A 15346-nucleotide genomic window follows, 5' to 3' on the forward strand; every position below is an offset into this window, starting at 1 on the left:
GAGGACCAATACATATTTACCTATAAAACCTGAGTTGACCACCTCTGTAGTACACAGTAGTGTTTTAGTCCAGGAGCTCCTGTGTCTTTTTTGTGATAGGACCTTGGCTGTAGAATTGTCTTCCTCTTGATAGACATTGTTTCTTTTTTGTCTTTAAGAAGCAATTGAAGACATATTTGTTTTGAAAAAGCGTAATCTTGTAGTGGGATTCAGTAGTGGGAGACTGTAGTTGGGTTATTTGTTTTAAGTTGGAATATGCGTATATTTTAGAATTTTGTTGGTCATTAATTTTATGAATGTTTTATTGTTCACCACTCAGGTAGTTTGATGTGTGGATTATAAATTTGTTAAATAAATACATCATTTTAATTAGAATAAAGACTACCTCCCTTTTCAGACCAGTGCTAGTGAAACACTCTTTGTTATGCAATTGGTAGCATATCCCTGTCTATAAGGCTACAGTGTGTCCCTTCTAAAGCATTGGCTTGTCATTTTTTTGTGTAATATTATCACCTCTTGCTTCTACAAAGGTGGAAAGAAGAGCAAACAGCCAGCATGATTAAAAGGTGAAGTGAAAAGAGGCTATTAGAGCCAAAAGAACATCCTTTAAAGAATAAAAAAAAGGAGCCTAATGAAGAAAATAAAAAGCAACATAAGCACTGTCAAACTAGATGCAAAGCATTGATATAGAAGGCTAAAAGAGAATATGAAGAAAAACTTGCTGCAGAGACAAGAGCTCATAGTAACAACTTTTTCAGGTACATCAGAAGCAGAAAACTTGTGAGGGAATCTGAGGGACCATTAGATTATGAAGGAACAAAAGAGACAAGGCCATAGCATAGAGATTGAATGAGTTCTTTGCTTCAGTCTTTATAGAAGAAGATGTAAGGGATCTACCTCTACCAGAAATTATTTTCAAGGGTGACGATGCAGAGGAACTGAAAGAAATCTCAGTGAACCTGGAAGATATACCAAGCTAAATCGAGGGATAAATCACCTGGACCAGATGGTATACATCTCAGGATACTGAAAGAACTCAAACATGAAATTGCTGATCTGCTGAAAGTTATTTGTAAGCTGTTGTTAAAATCATCTGTAGACCTGAAGATGGGAGGGTGGCCAAAGTAATGCTGATTTTTAAAAAGGGTTTCAGGGGTGATCCAGAAAATTACAGACTGGTGAGCCTGACTTCAGTGCTGGGCAAAATAGTGGAAATTATTGTAAAGAATAAAATTCTGGAACACATAGACAAACGTGGTTTAATGGGATAGAGTCAGCATGGATCCATCCAAGGAAAGTTTTGCCTCACCAATTTGCTTAATTTCTTTGAAGGTGTGAATAAACATGTGGACAATGGTAAGCCAGTTGATGTAGTGTATCTAGATTTTCAGAAAACTTTTGACAACATTCCTCATGAGAGACTCCTGAAAAAATAAAGAGTCATGGGATAGGAGACAAGGTTCTGGTGTGGATTAGGAATTGGTTATTGGACATTGAGTTAAATGGCCTTTTTTCTCAGTGGGGGAGGGTGAACAGTGAAGTGCCATAGGGATCTGTACTGAGTGCTATTTAACATATTTATAAATGATCTGGAAATCAGAACGATGAATAAGGTGATTAAGGAGGTCTAAGGCATGGTAGCGTTTTTAGCCGTGCTAATGATTAGCACGTGTTAAACGCTGAAGACGCCCATAGGACTATATGGGCATCTCTAGCATTTAGTACGAGCTAAAAACGCTACCGTAGTAGTTTTGGAGGCAGTGAAGAAAATCCCTCTTGGCTGCTCTAGGTCGCTTGGTGGCAGTATCCAGAAGCAAACAGGCAAACACCAAAAATATGAAAGCGAAATGCGCATGTCTGCAAAAATACAAACACAGTACTGCGAATGGTGGTCACTATTTGCATCTTGTCAGGTAAGTGAAATATTGAATGCTGAATGCATGAATAATGAGAATGGAGTGTAGGTGACTTGTAGACAATAGGCTGAAATCTTCTGCAAACAGAAAGCTAGGAATTATTAGGAAAAGGATGCAAAATAAGACCAAGAATATTATAATGCCTCTGTATCGCTTCATGGTGTGACTGGCATTTGGTTCTGGTTGCTGTATCTCAAAAAAGATATAGTGGAATTAGAAAAGGTTCAAAGAACAACTGAAATGATAAAGGGGATGAAACTTCTCCCATATGAGGAAAGGCTAAAGAGGTTAGGGCTCTTCAGCTTGAAAAAGAGATGGTGGAGAGGGGATATGATTGAGGTCTCCAAAATCCTGAGTGGTGTAGAACTGGTAAAAGTGAATAAATTTTTCATGCATTCAGAAAGTACAAAGACCAGGGGATGCTCAATGAAATTATATGGAAATACTCTTAAAACAAATAGGAAGAAATATTTTTCACACAAGGAATAGTTAAGCCCTGGAACTCATTGCCAGAGAATGTGGTAATAGTGGTTTGTGTATCTGGGTTTAAAAAAAGTTTGGACAAGTTCCTGGAGGAAAATTTCATAGTCTGTTATTGAGATGGACATGGGGGAAGCCACTGCATGCCCCAGGATTGGAATGTTGCTACTAATTGGATTTCTGCCAGGTACTTGTGACCATAGGCGCCGACTCCGTGGGTGCTGTGGGTGCTCGAGCACCCCCAATATTTCACCCACCGGAAGTTCGTTCACCCACCAGAACTTCGTTCCCTCCCTCCCTCCCTCCTCCCTTCAAGTTTGAGGTCCCCTCCCTCTGAATTTTAAAAGTCATCTATTTTACCTTGTCGGGTTTAGGGCGGCAGCAGCAGTAAAAAGCATGCAGGCTCGGCTTGGCGCTTAGTTCTGTTTTCCCTTCTCTTTCTCAGCTCGTCCCGCCCTTGCGGAAACAGGAAATGAGAGCGGGACCAGAGCTGAGAGAGAGAGAGAAGGGAAAACGGAACTAAGCGCCGAGCCGAGCCTGTATGCTTTTTACAGCTGCTGCTGCCCTAACCCCGACGAGTTAAGTTAGATGACTTTTAAAATTTGGAGGGAGGGGGCCTGGAACTCGAAGGGAGGAAGGGAGGGACGACGACCCTGGAACTGGATGGGAGGGAGAGAGAGTGGGGACCCCTGGAACTGGGAGGGAGGATGGAGGGAGGGGGGACCCTGGAACTCGGAGGGGGAGGGGGTCCCTGGAACTGGGAGGGAGGGGGGGAGAGACCCTGGAACTGGGAGGGAGGGAGGGGGGACCATGGAACTCGGAGGGGGGAGGGGGGACCCTGTAACTTGGAGGGAGGGGGAGGGAAAGGAGAGAGAGGGGGAGGGAGGGGGCCTGGAACGGAGGGAGGTGGAGGGGGGACAAGGGACGGGGGCAGGGGGATGAGGGGGATGAGGGGGAGGGGACAGGGGGGAGGGGGAATGCACCACCTGTAAAAAATAAAAAAAATTCAGCACCCCCAATCATTTTGAAAAGTTGGCTCCTATGCTTGTGACCTGGATTGGGCTCTGTAAGAAGCAGGATACTGGGCTAGAATGAATGGAAATTCTTTTATTCAGATACAGTCCTTTGTCTTCATTACCTCCACTGGGAGGCCGTGTCACACTTTCACCGCCTTTTCTGTAAAGAGGGTGAGTAATTAAAATACTTTTCTCCCTGATTCTTCTACAATTAATTTTCTATAATATTTTATAATATTTTGATAAGTTTTTTTTAGAGAATAGGAAATCAAATGAGCAGCCTAGTACAAGAAGCATTTCCTTAGATTTCTCCCGAGTCTCTCCTCTTTCACCTTCATTCTATGTTCCCTCCTACACAAAATCCTTTCAAATTGAAAGAGGCCCACCTTCTTTACATTTATACCAGTGTTTCCCGTCCTGGAAAACCCCTTGCCAGTCAGGTTTTCAGGATATCCACAATGAATATTATATGCAGGTCTCTTTTATGCATATTCATTGCGGATATCCTGACAACCTGACTGGCAAGGGATACTCCAGGACTGGACTTGGGGAAACACTTGTATAAATTTAAGGGAGACAGGCCTCTTTCAATATGAAAGGATGTTCTGAAGGAGGAGAGCCGAGTTGAGTTCCCACTGCAGCTCTTTGTGACTCTGGGCGAGTCACTTAACCCTCCATTGCCCCAGGTATCTGTATGTAATATGTAAAACTGCTTTGATTCTAACCACATAAAGGTGGTATATCAAATCGCATCCCCTTTCACTTATTCTATATAGGGGACACGGCTCATCTCTGCAAGGCAGCACTGTGCCATCTCTGGATGTAGAGGTCACATCCACCATGTGGAATATGGATCATTCTTTAAATGTATAGTACAACTCCATCTTTGGATAAGGGGAACTGCTTCAGCTTTGCATATAGAGCACATCTCTATTTCTTGGCTTACAGCGCGGCTCCAGCTTGGTTTCGCGTGGGCCTTTGACTACGTCAGTGGCAAGTCAGAAGGGTCAGAGGGTCATGGATTTGATATATCACCTTTCTGTGGGTACAACCAAAGCAGTTTACATATACTATGGGCTCACAATCTAAGTTTTTGTACCTGGGACTATGAAGGGTTAAGTGACATGCCTAGGGTCACAAGGTGCAAGTGGGAATCAAACCCATTTCAGATTCTTAGCCCACTGTACTAACCGCTAGGCTGCTACTCCACTTTTTGATGGCAGTCTCAGCTCCACCTTCTCCAGTTCAGCATACCTTCATCTCTGTAAGTAGGGCACAATTCTAGCTCAGAATGTAGATTATTGCTCCATCTCTGAGTGTTGGGTTCAGTCCCATGTTTGCTTGTGGTGCACACCTTCATCTTTGAATGTTGGGTACAGTCCCTTCTATGCATGTGACGCTCTTCTCCGTCTCTGAATGTTGAGTGCACCTTGATCTCTGAAGGGGCAGCACACCCCATTTTTTAATGTAAGTTACAGCTACTTCTCTACATATAGAGCGTAGCTCCTCCTCTGCACATAGAACAAACTTATTCCATGCATGTACAGCTAACCTCCATTTCTGAGGCTGGGGTGTGGCGCCATCCTTCTCTACTTCTCTTCATTCTGCTCCCACCTTCATATCTGGATGGGGGGCCCTGATGATCCTTTCTGTTGAGAAGAGTAGGGCTCCATAGAGAACTATATCTCCTTCTCTCTCTGTATCTAGCGGGGTGCCTGGACCCTTAGCCGTGTTTTGTCTGATGACTGAGGCTCACTATTTGTCAGCACTGCTCAACTCCTCTTCCCTTTTGGGGTATGGTGTCTTCTTGTTTGTGCATTGTAGTGCCTCTTTGTTGTGGGCTGGCCATGGTTCTGTCTTACATTTCTTTAGGGCTTAGGTTTATTTTTTGGACCTTGTCAGTTTCATCTGATACTTCTATACACATGCCTCAGCTTGGAGATTGACCATGCTCTTTTTACGTTGTAGGCAAGGTTTTTCACCTTTCTTCTCTCTCTTTATATGAGGTTCTAATCCAACCCTAATGAGGACACTGCCTGGCTATATTCTATTTGCCCTGGACTGGTCTGACATAGACAAAAAGGAAGGGAAAATTGTTTCTTACCTGTTAATTTTCTTTCCTTTAGTCTTATCTGACCAGTCCAGGCACCCTCCACCCCCTAGTCTGATTTTTGCCTTATATTTCTACTTAGGGAGCACTTGTTCTGCTTTTCATCTCGTTATCATGGATCTCTCGCATCTCCTGACTCAGTGAAATATCTGTATGTCACTTGAGTACAAGCCTCACTCATGGTGATGTTAAAACAATGAATGATAAATGTACAATGAGGCTCATTTTCAAAGCACTTTGTAAATTTAAGTGCTTTGAAAATACACCTCAATGTCTTTTTTAGTATGATCCACTGTAGGACTTATGAGCACCATTGCTTGGCTATTCGAAATACTGAACATTCCAGGCTGCATGATACCCTTAAGGGTGATTCACTTGGAGCTGTTTTTTCTCTCCATCCACTGGTAGATGGAACCCATTTATCCTGGTGTGGTAAGACTAAAGGAAAGAAAATTAACAGGTAAGAAACATAATTTTCCCATCTATAAAAATTTGAATATCTGAATGACTTTTCAAATATCAATGACTATAGTACTTATCTAGAATATCAATTAGTTTGTGCACATTAGCACTTTGAGTGGAAGCAAATGATTATAAAGTAGGAGTGAACAAATTGCCTGATCCCTCAAACAGTATGAATGTCCCTGGGAAAACCTCAGTGCTTAAGTACTTGTCCCCTTTTTTGCTTCATTCACATTTAACAGAGGTTTTAGCTCTGAATACTCAAGTCCTGAGCATCAATATATTTGTCCTCAATAAATCCATCATCATCTGTGGCAAATGCATGCATTTGTTCAAATACCACTATAGAGTCATCTTCCTCTCTGTTTGAGGTTGTTCTTTTGGAATTCTTATCTATGGTAAATTCTTCTTCAAACATGTTGAATGTATCTTCTTCCAGACGTTGATGATTGTAGCTTATCACATACTTGTACCAAATTGGAACTTTCACAGCCAACAAAATAAGTAATGCCGTAGCCAGGGCAACAACAATAACCCCCAGTATAAATTTCCAGGTGTTGCCAAATAAAAAAGTGCCTGTCAAAAAGAAAAAGAAAAGAAATTCAGAATCAAGTGCAGTTTAAATAATACATTATTGCACACATAGGACCAAATTCTGTATATGGTGCCGAAAAATCAGCGCTGATAAAAATTAGTGCTAAGCACCATTCTATAAATGGCGCTCAGTCAGGCTCTACATCATCAGATTCTGTTCTAAAATACAGGTGAAAACTGAGACACACTGACATGTAGGTCTTAATTCCTTCTTCTGTGGCTCTTTAAACTGTGTGTTACGTAATTTTTTCGAATTTCTCTTTCAGGGGGCATGGCTTGGGTGAAGACTATGCATGGAAGGTATTTGGCAGTTAGCGCACGATAAGTGCAGTGCATTAACTGTCTAATGCAGAGTTAATTCAGGACCACTTATCACCTTCTAAATAGGAGGCAGTAAATGCTTCTGCATTAGCTGCGAGCAGGTACCATGCATTAATCTAAATGTGAATGCATGACCTGCAATAAAAATAATAGAGGGACTACCCCTTCTTGATGCAACATTAGTTTTGGGTTTGCCATACACCAAAATCCTGCGTTACAGTGTGTTAAGTCCAAAACGTAGAATGTTAGCATTGTCTTTAGGATTTTGTTTTCTTTGGGTTTCCTTGTAATTGTCTTAAAGATTAATATAGGTCCTGTGTTTGGGGTTTTTTTTTTTTAAACACCTACTCAGTCTAACGTTTTTGCAAAGAAGAAAGGGTCAATTGAAAGTATGATACAACTGTTATTCTTGCCTTTGGAGTGATTATTAGGGACATAAATAAATGGGTCTTAATACTTTTTGTGATCTTTGTGTTATTAGGTTGTCCTGCTTCCTCCTCTAGTGGACTAAGCTGGATGATAAAGGAGATGTATTTTCCTTTAGAAATTATGTATCCTGGAGATCCTGTTCCTGTGATCTTTCAAACATTGTATTTGAAATATCTATATATATAAAAGGCACCACTGAAGCCTCCAGCCGGAAGTGTGAAGCGCCAGAGATATCCGGTTTCCCCATGAGTGAAGGAAAACAGCACAGCACCAAATCCCAGGAAACAGTGAAGGACGCAGAGGGGGGAGGGGAGAGACATGCCCTCACTCTCTCTGTAACAAAAACACAGAACAGCAGGAAACAACACTGAAGGACTGGACTCGGAGGGGGGAGGGGAGAGAGGGCAGAGGGCAGGGACACACACTCCCACATGCACACTCTGAAGAAAACCTTGCTAGCCCCCGTTTCATTTGCATCAGAAACGGGTTTTTTTTTACTAGTATTTAATAAAAAATAAATAAAATAAAATGCCATCGTCAGCTAAATTAGACCTGGATATTCAATGCAGAGCCATGTTCAGGCACTGGTATTAAATATCCAGGTAAGCCATGATACCTAGTAGTTATGTGGGTACAGCCAAAATTCAGGGCCCTGTTTATTAAGCTGTGCTAGTGTTTTTAGCGCACACTAAATGCTAGAGACACCCATAGGAATATATGGGATCTTTAGCATTTAGCGTACGCCAATTTTTAGCAGGTGCTAAAAACGCTAGCGCATCTTAGTAATCGGGGGCCCTCAATGTTGTACCCCTACAGCTGGTCAACATTAGAACTGCTATTCAGGTGGTCCTATTTGCCTTGTTGGCTATGTTGGCACCAGCACTGAATACTGACAATGCCTGCATAATTTCCTAGACCACTGTGACACTGCCCAGACAGTGCTGTGGCACTTAGAGAAGATAGTTAGCAGCACGACCGAGTTAAGTCCTACTGATTTATTTATTGATTTATCGCTTTTTTGAAGGAATTCACTCAAGGCGGTGTACAGTAAGAATATTATTTCTGTGATATTGTTGTTGAAAGGTGTGTAAATGGTGACATCTGCAGAAATGAATGGGTTAAAACCCATGATTTCCAGTTTTTTCCCAAGTGGTGCCATCATTACATTGAATAGTGTCGGTGATATTGGAGAGCCCTGTGGTACCCCACATTTGGAAATCCAGGATGTTGATAGCTAGTTGGACATCTTTACAATGTAGGATCTGGTTTTTAGGAAGCCGTTGAACCATGCAGCCACCGTTCTGCTGATTCACATGTAATCAAGCACGGTGTTCAGTGTTGTGTGGTTGACTAGAACAAATGCACTTGACATGTCGAATTGCATTAATAGTATATTCTCATCTTGGCTTATGATGTTTCTGAACTTCATTAGCAGAGTGGTTAGGACCATTTCAGTACTGTGTTGTGGTCTGAAACCTGATTGGGATTTATTTAGGATTGAGAATTTTGTTAGGTATTCCATTAGTTGTTGTGTTACCAGCTACTCCATCATTTTAGTCAATATAGGTATTGAGGCCACTGGTCTGTAGTTTGTGAGATTGCTGATCTTGTTGGTTGTGTTCTTGGGATTGGTGTGAAAATGATGTTGCCTTTATCTTTTGGGAATTGTCCTTCTGCTAACATGTATGTGATGTTTTTGGTGATACATTCGATCAACCATTCTGGTGGGTTTTTCATCATGTGGTTGGGGCATTTGTCCTGCAGACATCTCAGATGTGCATATTTTGTCAGTAGTGCCTTTATTGTGCTCATTTTGGGTGGTTCAAATGCGGACCAGATTCTGTCTGTCATGGTATGGTTGGTGTTGGTTTCACAGTCATGTAGGAAGTCAGTGATGGATGTTTGCAGTATTGCGAGGTTAGACCTTGTCTTTGCTATTTTTTGTTTGAAGTATTCTATAAGGTAGATGCTAACATTTACATACATAAATTATTAGAATAATGGCATATGTGCACATATGCATGTAACTGGTGAAATTCTTCCTCAAGTTATTCTGTAAATATGCACATATGTTACATAGCACATATTTGACATATTTCAGATGGATATACACATGGGCAGATTTTGGGCAAAACATGGGTTGACATGCGTAACTTATAGAATACTATGTTATGTGCAAATTTCTAGCATGTGCAAACACACCAGGTCTATCGCTGGCATAAGTGCTGATGTTTAAATTATAGGCGCATATTTCACCTGTTATGCTAGTATTCTGTAAAAGAAAGCAGGCAGAAAGAGAGGATACTCGGCACTCATTGGCAGATAAGACCTCTGCGGGTGCTGCAAAGATGGCAGCACTACTACTACTACTACTACTATTTAGCATTTCTATAGCGCTACAAGGCGTGTGCAGCGCTGCACAAACATAGAAGAAAGACAGTCCCTGCTCAAAGAGTTTACAATCTAATAGACAAAAAATAAAGTAATCAAATCAATTAATGTGTACAGGAAGGAGGAGAGGAGGGTAGGTGGAGGCGAGTGGTTACGAGTCAAAAGCAATGTTAAAGAGGTGGGCTTTCAGTCTAGATTTAAAGGTGGCCAAGGATGGGGCAGCAGAGCAATTTGATTCAGAAGAGGAGGACCTTGTGATGAGTGCTGCTAGTGATGGTGATGTAACCAAACAGGAGATGGCACGTTGGTTCAGGACACTAAAAATGGAAATGAAGGCAGTCTGGAGGGATATTCAAGTCACAGTGATGGATCTCAAACAAGAGGTGCGTGAGTTTGGTCACAGAATTGAAAGAACTGAGGAGCACTTAGATTTAATTGAAGTCAATGTGCAAGGCTTACCAGAATTTAAGCAAAAACATCTACAGGATCATTAGACACTCTTGGATATGATTGAGGACTTGGAAAATCGATCCCAAAGATGCAATTTGCATTTTAAAGGAGTACCGGAAACTGACCAAGATAAGGACTGTGCACAGGTTTTGCAAATATTTGTTCTCACATTTTGGGGAATGTTGAGTTGGCATCGCCTAGTATGGCTAAAAAGAGGGTTAAAATGAACTAACGCATTTCAGCCTTGAGCATTGGAGGGACTCGGCTCCGAGGAACATTATAGTTTGTTTCCATGATTTTACTCAGAAAGAGGAGATTCTGCGCAAATCCTACCAGCAGAAGGAAGTAATATGGGATAAATTGTAAGACTGCAGTGTATCAAGATTTGGCATGCACTACGCTGTTGAAGCGCAAAGATCTGAGTGCAGCGATGTAGTAACTCTGGTCAGCTAATCATCAATATCGGCGGCTGTTCCCTTTTGAGCTATTGCTTACAGTTTTGGGCACTTTGAAGAGGGTTCATACTGCCACTGAGGCTTGGAAAGCTCTTGCTGAATTGGGGTGCACTAATCTACCCTTAAGTGTGGGGAACCCTACATCTTCTGCCAAGAGATCTCCACCTCAGACTTGGAGGAAAGTTTTAGGCACTAACTCTAGGGCTTCATTGTCAACCAGGAAGTTGGTTACCTGAATATTTCTTGTACTGGTTGTCATTTGGACATTTCTGTTCTTTTTTTTCTCAGTCTCACTAAGGTTTACCTTGCGTGCTATATATGCAGATTTTTTTTTTGTATTCTTAGGAATTAGGATAGTAATATGATGGGGGTAAGAAAATTGTGTTAACATTTCATTTGTTATCTGCTGATGGGGAAGTCACATGGCGGGGACTCTGCTTTGGCCCCTTTTGGTGATGAGTGACTTCCTCCATAGGGAGGGCTGGCTTAGACGGGGAATAGCTGGCATTCAGTCTTTTGGGAGGGAAGGACAGAGGGGTGGGGGGGGAGGGCAATCTGGTAAGGGACAACAAGAATCAGAGGCTACACTCAAGGTAAGGACATGGAATGTTAATGATGTCAGTGATCCTGGTAAAAGAAGCATTAGTTTTAATGAGTTTAAAAAGCTTCATTGGGATATTATTTTATTGCAAGAAACCCATTTGCGGCCTCGGGATCAGCATTTATTGTGTCACAAAGATTTATTGATTTGTGCCACTCACAGCTCTGTGGGAGGGAGCGAGTATGGGACAGTAAACATTTTATTCACTCCAGGTGCTCCTTTGTGCTTGAAGGGGAGTACAAAGATGAAGCTGGCAGGTGTTTATCAATTAAAGGGCTTTTAAATGGGAAGGCGGTCACGATAATATACATCTATTCCCCCAATCATAAGCAGAGATAGTTTTATAAAGATCTTCAGCAGTCTTTGGGATCTTTTGTTAAAGGGATGCCCATTTTTTTTCCTTTGGAGGGGGGGGAGATTTTAATATTGTGTCTGATCCTCTGCTGGATCATTCTAAGGGATGTGAAGAAAATACTAGCACACATAGAGGGGCATTTTCGAAAGAAACGTCTAAGTCAGAATTTGGACGTTTTACAAAGATGTCCAAATTCCGAATCGGGAAGAAGGTATTTTTTCGAAAAAGATGGACATCCATCTTTTGTGTTTGAAAATACCATGGACATCCTATGATTTGGACGTTTTGAGATTTGGACACCTTTGATTTTCGGCCATTTTCGGGAAAAAAAACCCCAAAACGTCCAAGTGTAAAACGTCCAAAGTCAAGCCATTGGGACGTAGGAGGAGCCAGCATTTTTAGTAGACTGGTCCCCCTGACATCCCAGGACAGCAATCAGGCACCCTAGGGGGCACTGCAGTGGAGTTCATAAAATGCTTCCAGGTACACATCTCACCATTGCTCCCTTACCTTGTGTGCTGAGCCCCCCCCCCCCCCCCCCCCACACACACAAAATCCACTACCCCCAACTGTACACCACTATCGTAGCCCTTACGGGTGAAGGGGGCACCAATATGTGGGTACAGTGGGTTTTGGAGGGCTCACAGTTTCCTCCACAAGTGTAACAGGTAGTGGGGTATGGGCCTGGGTCCACCTGTCTGACGTGCACTGCACCTACTACTAACCTACTCCAGGGACCTGCATGTTTCTGTCATGGACCTGAGTATGACATCTGAAGCTGGCTAGTAATGTTCTTCAACACACTTTTTGGGGGTGGGATGGGAGTTAGTGACCACGGGGGGAGTAAGGGGAGGTCATTCGTGATTCCCTCCAGTGGTCATCTGGTCATTTGGGGCACCTTTTGCTGACTTATTCGTAAGAAAAACAGGTTAGCTCAAAACATCTAAGTTTTAGTGATGGATGTTTTTGCTTTGTTCCATTATGGCTGAAAGACGTCCAAGTCTTAGGAACGCCCAAGTTCTGCCTTGAACGCGCCCCCGATACACCCCCTTGAAATTGGGATGTCCTTCTGACAGCCTTTGGAGAAAGACGTCCAAAATGAGGTTTCGATTATACCGATTTGGACGTTTCTGTGAGATGGATGTTCAAATGCCAACTTATGTCACTTTTTGGACGTCCATCTCTTTCGAAAATGAGCCTGATAGGTTGCCCTGTTGTCTTTGATTAAAATGTTTGAGTTAATAGATGTTTGGCGACTCCATCACCCAGGTCAGAAAAGCTATATTTTTTTATTCTTTGAAGACAAGGAAGCTGTTTTATTCTCACATCTGAGTGGCGTCATCCGACGGAGCGCGGTGCGGACGCTGACATGCGAGTAAAGTAGAAGCTTCTTACAGCGTCCCACCGCACATGCACAGGTGCCTTCCCACCTGACACGCAAGCATGGGTCCTCCAGTCTTCTTTTATCTGCCGAGCTGAGAGGATACGTTCGTGGTTCTCTCTTCATGCTGTGCTGTTTTTGCGAGTGCCTTCCTGTGCAGGTTTATTTTTCTTCATTTTTTGTTTCATCCAAACCCCTTGTAATTTTTTAGGGGTTTTGGTCCTTTTTAAGTTTTCTTTATTTGTGAGTGTGGCTGCCCAGTTTTGTCCACAGCCCTGTCCTCAATTTGAATACGCCCCTTTTTGAGAGTTCAAAATTGAGGAATTTAATTTGGCTGAGGTTCTTTTTTTGATGTCACAGAAGACCCCCAGTGGCTTCAAGAGTTGCACCCAATATAATCAGGTGATTTCTTTCATGGACCCATACTCTTGGTGCATCAGGTGCCTTTGGCCAGATCATGACCCCTCTGATTGTGATCTCTGTTTGAAAATGCAAGTGAGAACTCAGTGGGTGTGGCTGGCTCAAAGGGAGCAATTTTTTGGCTCCTTGAAGTCTGAAACATTGACATTGACGTTGGCACCAGCAGCATCGTCCTCCATGGCTGCTCAGACTTCAGCATCCACTGGGAGCACACCAGCATCGAGGATGTCTCACCTGTTTTGACACCGGGCACTGATAGGAGGCCCTAGGACCAGTCAGCATTGGATCCAACATCAAGGATGTGCACTGGTTTGGCATTGTCTTCATCGGCACCGGGTGATCAGAGCGCTATGCTTTGAGGGAAGCCCAAGAAGCATAAGCACCGATCTTCCTTGATGTGTAGTGCCAGGAACACCAGGTCATCGGATCCTCCGATGCCCGAGAAGCATCGGCACCAAGAAGAATTCTCCCTCTCCTTAGAAGAGGTACCAGTGCACAAGTCACCGAACAGCCTGGTCCTGACTTCCATGCCTTTGCCAATGCTTACCTGTGATGAGTGGTTCCAGAGCATGCTTTCAGTGGAGTTGTCCAGTTATTGCAGGGGCCTCCTGCTCAGACATTGAGGGTGCTTGCACCACTAGCGGAACAGCCCCAGGCCCTCTCTGAGGCTTCTTTGATGCCAGCACCCAGATCTTTGACACCTGCGCCTTGCTGGGTGTCAGCATCTGGACATGCAGTATGCTCTCGATTTTGGGGGAGAAAGCTTCCCTGGAGTCTAAAAGTAGGACTGTACCTTGGGACTTTATGGGGCGTGGACCTCTGTCCACCAGGCTGAGGTCAGTGCAGACTCCTTCAGCTGCCTCTGAGTATGTAGAAAAGTCTGATTGCGACCTCTCTTGGGAATTGGATGAGGATCCACATTACGTCTTGGAGGAGGAGTCATGTGGTATACCATCTGATCCCTCTCCCCCTCAATGGAGATGGAAATCTCCAACAGAGGCACTCTTTTTCACTGTTTTTTTGAGGGAGATGACTGCGGCCGTCCCATTTAAGTTGAAGATGGATGAAGACCGAGGAGGAGCCTTGGGCAGAGATGTTGTCTGTCTTGGGCTACATGTTTCCTCCTAAGGAAGGGGTCACTGTGCCATTGCACCCTATCCTTAAGGACGTACTGTTGAAGAACTGGGAATCTCCACTCACAGTGCAGGTCACACCCAAGAAGGTGGGTACGCAATATCGTATCCAGAAGGCTCCCAGATTTGAGAGGCCACAGCTGCCACACCGCTCCATGGTGGTCGAATCTACTCTCAAATGGACCAAGGGTTCTCTGTCTCATGCCTCAGCACTCCCGGGACGAGAGGCCAGGATCTTGCATTCATTTAGGAGGAAGACTTTTCAGGTCTTAATGCTTGTTGCTCGCATCCAGTCCTACCAGCCCTAGTTTCAACAAGGGAAACTTCTTCTGCTTTGAGTGGTCTTAGTCATGCCTAGGAACATTCTCCACTTTCAAATTATAAAAGGTATTTTCTTGATGATGATAGAAAATTCTGAGGAGAATAATCCTCATCTGAGTTCCAAGCCCAAATTCACGTAAGCGTTGCTGCATTTGGCACTTCTTCCTGGGACCTTTCTCAAAACGTAGATTAAGTGTATCAAAAAGCCTTGAACTTTAGGAAAATGTTCATCACATTCTTTGATTTTTTTTTTAAAGGAAGAAGGTAATAAGTCTTGGATATCATGGGAACTACATTCTCGTAGATTTTTATTTATTTGTTGCATTTGTACCCCACATTTTCCCACCTATTTGCAGGCTCAATGTGGCTTACATAGTACCGTCAAAGGTGTTTGCCCAGTCGGTAGATAACGAATGCAAAGTTGTATAGTGATCGTATGAGGTGTAAGTGGCGGGTCAGAATGGATGAAGATTGCGTGATGTCTTGTTCGATCATAGTCATGCTGTGTTGG

The 15346-nt window shown here is 43.1% G+C and overlaps 2 protein-coding genes across 2 annotated transcripts in view; one reads left to right on the top strand and one right to left on the bottom strand.

Annotated features, from left to right (window-relative positions):
- Nucleotides 1-15346, top strand: part of IFT74 (intraflagellar transport 74) — a 291121-nt gene that overhangs the window by 84723 nt on the left and 191052 nt on the right. The gene's annotated exons all lie outside the window — the stretch shown is intronic.
- Nucleotides 4549-15346, bottom strand: part of LRRC19 (leucine rich repeat containing 19) — a 41624-nt gene continuing 30826 nt past the window's right edge. Inside the window, exon 5 of the mRNA XM_030194173.1 lies at nt 4549-6560. Coding sequence (XP_030050033.1) covers nt 6232-6560 — 329 coding nt within the window. The 3' untranslated portion in view covers nt 4549-6231. The remainder of the gene's footprint in view (nt 6561-15346) is intronic.

The sequence above is a fragment of the Microcaecilia unicolor genome, chromosome 2 (genome assembly GCF_901765095.1).
Source record: "Microcaecilia unicolor chromosome 2, aMicUni1.1, whole genome shotgun sequence".
NCBI classification, from domain to species: domain Eukaryota; kingdom Metazoa; phylum Chordata; class Amphibia; order Gymnophiona; family Siphonopidae; genus Microcaecilia; species Microcaecilia unicolor.